The following is a 5,958-nucleotide window of genomic DNA, read 5'->3' as shown; positions in this document are numbered from 1 at the left end:
ATGACCATAACTTACAGCTTTCCCATAGGGGGAGACTGAACAAACACAGTTGTACAACTTGCTAAACCTCAAGTTTCCAGTCTAGTGTGGGGGATGAGCAAAAGCCCAGCTGTACCTAACTCCCTGCTAAGGTGTGTGATAAAATCTTGAAAGAGGAAACACCCACAGATTCAAGCTATGCACTAGTAGCCAACAATGTCTGCAAAAAGATGAGTGAGGAATAAATGATTGCTGTTGACACCCAGGTTCTGTTTCCTTGCGTTTATTAAGCAATATTTCTTCCTCCTCAGTTCATACATTGCCCGAGTCACCGATGCACCACAGCATGAGGAAGGCCAGAGATAGAAGAGCGGTGCCGAGCAGGTCCCCGAGGGCCGTGAGGTAGGGTATCGAATAACTGTCTGGGTCTTTACCCCTCCGCCACAGACAATGGACCATGCAGTCAGCTATGCAGAGCAAGGAGAAGACCTGAGCGACAGAAGCGTGAGAGTTACTGTAAACCAGCGACGGAGTTTGCAAAAGGAAAACCTTGCTGCATGTCATGTGACTCACCTGGATCAGGGAAGCAGACAAGAAGACGACAATGAAGAGAGGACTGGGCAGAGTTTGGCCTCCTTTCATCACGTGAATAGTGTGTACAAAGATCAGCTGACCAGGGATGACCAGAAGGAGCAGGACCTGAGCAGATCGATGGTTTGCTCCTGCATGACAACATCAGGTTGTGTGTATTAGGTGAAGGGAGAACATGGATCTATGCACCGCCCAGTCCCGTGGTGGGTCACAGGCGCCTATACAGTCTATCACAGGGTTAACGTAGACAGAAAACCAAGCACACCTGCACTGAGCATGTCTTTGGACTGTGGGAAGAAGCTGCACCACCCTGCAAAAACTCAAGCAGACACAGGACATGCAAACTTCCCACAGAAAGGTGGAGGTGACAGTGCTAGCCATTTGTTGTGGGATTTTATAGCTACACAAATGACAAAACTGGGAGGTTTAAATTAGATTTGTGTGCAAAAAAATGATAAAACTGGGAAATATGATGGTTAAAGTACATTTGTGCACAAACTGAACAATCCTGTGCGATCACAACCCATGAAAGACTAAGAAAATGCAGCAACAGGGATGAAAAGACTGTCTGAAGAAGTGAGCTTGTAAGTTTGTGTATAGTTCAAGGTCATGCAGCTGGAGAACTAAATGCACGCTTCAGCTGAATTCAAAGCCAGAAGGAGAAAGGGAGACGGGAGCTGGAGTCCAGTAGAAGCTGGAAACAAGGTGCGTGACTGTGAGTTGAACTGACGCCCCAAAGAGGAAACACTTAAATTTAAACTGGTTTGAATCAGCTTTACCTGAACCAAAGAAAGTCTGACAAGGGTTGTGGCAGGTCCTGCGATCCTCAGGAACTTCTCCAGGAGAGTAATTCATATGCAAGTTGGTTGAAATACGACTAGACTGTATGGAGACCAGGTTTCCTCCGATACCTGGAGAGAACAGAAATGGCAGGGGTCAATTGTGTGATAGTTTTGCACTATTAAGCTAACTGCCATGTACATAATAAGCTTTATATGAAAAATAATAATATGCATTGCAGATGAGAATACAGTATGTGTTGTACTGCCTTCAGAGAGCTGCAGGGACATAATGGACACTTGGATGAAGAGAGGAGCAGAGCGGTCAACTGATCACCACCTGGTGGTGAGTTGGATCCGATGGTGGGGAAGGCTGCCGGACAGACCTGGTAAACCCAAACACGTAGAACTGAGAAGGTCTGGCAGAGGCCCCTGTCCGTGGGGCTTTCAATTCCCACCTCCGGAAGAGTTTCTCCTGCATCCTGGGGGAGGTTGGGGACATGGAGTCAGAGTGGGCCATGTCCAAAGCCTCCATCACAGAGGCGGCCTTAGGAGCTGTGGCCAGAAGGTCACTGGTGCCTGTCATGGCCACAACCCCAAAACCCGATGCTGTCACCGTGTGCAGAGGGAATGCAGAATACGCTCCATCTATTCTCCTACAATTACAATGGAGAGAAACTCTGTGCATTCTTAGAGAGAGGATCTACATATTTTCTGGCAATACTTTGGTGGATCTATTGTTCTCTGTGCATAAATTAGCATAAATTAAGTAACAAAAGAAATCATGTAATTTTCCCAACTTACCACCCTTTCCCATGGTCCAACAAGAAATGAAGTGACAAAGGAAGTAATGTCACCGGCCCTGCCATGCACCAGGAGCAGACACAGCATGGTGTCCAAGATGCTCAACAAAACATTGAGTGTCTGATGGCACACACAGAATGCATGTGTGAACAATAAAGGAAATCGGGTAGCAACGTGTGTTTTTGGGTATGTTCCCACATGCTTTCCATAAGAGAGGGCCCCTCGATTCTGAAAACGTTTTTTTTTTAGGATTTACAATGGGAAAAGGCGCGAAAAGTTGCATAAAATGTATAAAATCATTGTCTTCGGGGGGAGGAGTCACAAGCAAGATTTTACCGACGATCGGAGCAAGGCATGGCCTACGGCAAAAAAAACAACAAAAAACAATTATGTCACAATTTCTGATGTGTTTCTTTATATACATCAATTTATAGAGCTGAGATTCACCCACCTCTAAGACACCCTGGTAAGCATAATTGTTCTCTGTATTTTATTAATACATGCTTACTACAGTGCGTAGGACCCTATTGGAACTGCTACGTCATTATTTCTTTGTCACAAAGAAACATGTTTTTCAGGTCCTAAACGTACTTGAAAACTCACAAAATTTGGCACACACATCAGACCCGGTGAAAAATTTTATAATTAGGGGGAAATACACACCTCAATCGAAAAATGGCTCCACAGCGCCATCGAGAAAATTTCAACAGAGTCCCATCGGAAGCATGTCTGACCCAGACCTACGCAATTTGGTAGGTATATGGAGGCGGTCAGGACGAACAAAAAGGTCGGTGACAGCCATACCCTAAACTCAAGAGGAAGTCCGCCATTTTGGATTGTTTGTTTGTCCAATCTGAGCTAACTCCTCCTAGGGGGTAAGTCACAGAGCGCTGAAACGTGGGTAGCATGTAGAATACGCCTTGACGGTAAAATGTTATCAAAATCATCTGCAACGGTCGAAGGGTGTGGCTACGGTGGCCCTCTGATGTTTGATCCTTCGCCATGAAACAGGAAGTACTGTGTAACTACCCTGTACCTGCTCCAATCTGCCTCAACCTTTACATATTTGATCAGACTGCTGTCCTGATCACATCCATATGCCAAAATCCATTCACAGTCATAGCGCCACCTATACATTTTTTTCCTCTGGAAATTTCATGAATCATCCGGCGCCGTCCTGGACAAACACCCTCAACCCCACACGCATTTATTTCCGTCCCTCTGACATGCGCTGGGCCTCCACCTTCCGCCGACATTAAGAGCCGCAGCGGCCATTCAACGCAGCACGCCTTCCTTGGTGGTGGCTTTTAAATCACAAGTCATTTGCTAAATTGCAGCATGTGAATGTTCAACCAGAAGCAATCAGTTGAACCATTTCCAGAAATAACATATTAAAGGCCAAGAATCCCGTGAAAAGAGAAGCAAAGATCCTTTTGTGCACACTCTAAAAGGTAATACCAATGCTACTTGAATCACATTAGTGTACTTCACTGATTTCTCATTGTCCTGTTCATTTACCTCATGAACTGTGAGTACGTAGTCATTTCTCCTTAAAGAGTCATAAAACAAAGTATGCTGGACTGGACTTGTAATGTTCTGTTCCTGGACTGAACACAGAGCTCAGCAGTGCACATGTAGAGAAGTGCAGGAGAAGTTTCCAGAAATTTTGCGTGGTGGTTGTGGCTCAGGTGGTAGAGCGGGTCGTTCAACGATGGGAAGGTTGGTGGTTTGATTTTGCCCTGTAACCTGTGTCATGGTGGTTGCGTCCTTGGGCAAAGGCGACGTCTGCTTTTACAGCACAATCACACGCTGGTGCTGAGTGAAATGTCAAAGTGTTCTCCTTTCAGTTAACGGCATTTTCATTCATGCCTTAGAAAGAAGCTTATTTTCTCACCTTAAGTTAAAACTGTGATAGAAAGTCAGGAAGGGACGGAGCCGATTCATGTTACCTCCATCAGTACTGCTGAGCTGACCGACGCTGTCGATGCTGTAGGTTTTCATTATCGTTCACATTATTACATTATTTTCCCGGGAAATTTAATGAATCATTTTAAATACAAATTTTTTGTCCATTTTAGAGACAAGCTTGCATCATCGTGTGATAATTGTAGTATTTTGTAGCTTAAATGCAGCATTTTTATCCAATGCATCATTAAAAAACGTACAGGTTCGACAGTCAGAAGTGCAGCTTCAGTGCAGCTAAAATGACTCCAGCCTTCTTTGCTTTCATTCTTAGTATTTTGCGATGTTGACAGATGTGATGCCCCTGAACATGGAGCATCCAGATGTTCTTTTCTCACTTTCTTCCCGTGTTTCCTTTTTCAAAGCTCTCGTTTCATCTCGTCTTACATGAACACCGACACCTTCTGCACTCGTATCAGAAACACCTCCACGTTTCCCCTCCGTCCTGGACAAACACCCTCAACTCCACATGCATTTATTTCCGTCCCTCTGACATGCGCTGGGCCTCCAACTTGCTCTGTGTTCACGCTGTTGGACTGAATGAAGCAGCAGGAGGGAATCCACCTTCCGCTGACTTGAAGAGCCACAGCGGCCATTCAACGCAGCACGCCTTCCTTGGTGGTGGCTTTTAAATCACAAGTCATTTGCTAAATTGCAGCATGTGAATGTTCAATCAGAAGCAATTAGTTGAACCATTTCCAGAAATAACATATTAAAGGCCAAGAAGCAAAGAAAAGAGAAGCAAAGATCCTTTTGTGCACACTCTAAAAGGTAATACCTATGCTACCTGAATCACATTAGTGTACTTCACTGATTTCTCATTGTCCTGTTCATTTACCTCATGGACTGTGAGTATGTAGTCATTTTTCCTTAAAGAGTCATAAAATGCAAACCCGAGCTGAATTTGAAGATGAGACATCACGGCGTATGAGAAAGAGCCAGGGGATGCTCCTCTGTACTGAATAAACATTATTCACATCAGACTCTGAAAGCTGTTTGAAGACTTTTCTTCTTGAGAACTTTTGAAGACACCAGTAGTCGATCCAGAAGAGATGTCTGAGCATCACCGCTGGCAGATTCAGTCACCACAGGAGGTTGATGGAGACCGCCCGGCATTACCATAAACACCAAGATACTACCACATTATCCCTCTGTGTATTTTTTTTGCTTCTTGAACTGTTTAGAAGTCTATTTGTCAAAATTAGGCCAAAATGAATTAGCACGAGGACAGAAAACACTATGATTTACCACATGCCTTAAAAATGTAGCGTAAAATATTTATTCATAGCTCGACTGACTTAGATTCACAAAAGGTAGCATATAAATAAAGAAGAGGACTCACCATTTATGACTGGAGCGTAAACTATAATTCCTGCCAAGTTTGGATCAGAAACAGTCTTGTCCAGAATAAGTCCTCCAATGCTAATGGAAAGACAAGCAGAAGCATGCTTTCAGAAGCTCGAGCCTACATGTCATCCTAAAAACTACTGGCACCGCAACAAATGAATAAACTGAAGAAAGAAAAAACAAACAAACAGAGAAACACTGAGAAAGAAGTGTGATGCTGCATTCAGACGCATTAATTATTCTGCAAGTTTCATAATAGGATAACTTCTGTCTGTGGATCTTAGACACATGATGCAGTACACACTTACTATGTAAAATATAAGAAATACACATTGGAATAGTATAAACTGTAAAAAAGGAATTTCGACCACAAATTCAGTTCCAAGGCCACAGTGAGTGTGGAGGCAGAAAGACTGTAAGACCAATATAAGATTGATGAGTCAGTTATCAGTTGTAAAGTGAGCCTCCCTGCAGCTGTGTTTACAGAAGTCTGCAT

The 5,958-nt window shown here is 43.9% G+C and overlaps 1 protein-coding gene across 1 annotated transcript in view; it reads right to left on the bottom strand.

Moving 5' to 3' along the window:
• Window positions 1–246: 246 nt before the first annotated feature.
• The window catches only part of slc41a2a (solute carrier family 41 member 2a), an 11,610-nt gene continuing 5,898 nt past the window's right edge, over window positions 247–5,958 (bottom strand). Inside the window, exons 7-10 of the mRNA XM_008287118.1 lie at window positions 5,458–5,537; window positions 1,350–1,481; window positions 553–701; window positions 247–468 (exon numbers count right to left, since the gene is read on the bottom strand). Of these exons, the coding sequence (XP_008285340.1) occupies window positions 292–468; window positions 553–701; window positions 1,350–1,481; window positions 5,458–5,537 (538 nt within the window). The 3' untranslated portion in view covers window positions 247–291. The remainder of the gene's footprint in view (window positions 469–552; window positions 702–1,349; window positions 1,482–5,457; window positions 5,538–5,958) is intronic.

This window comes from Stegastes partitus, unplaced genomic scaffold (genome assembly GCF_000690725.1).
Source record: "Stegastes partitus isolate 25-593 unplaced genomic scaffold, Stegastes_partitus-1.0.2 Scaffold487, whole genome shotgun sequence".
NCBI lineage: Eukaryota > Metazoa > Chordata > Actinopteri > Pomacentridae > Stegastes > Stegastes partitus.
Note: the sequence above shows the minus strand (reverse complement) of the source record. Positions and strands in the feature narration are given on the sequence as shown.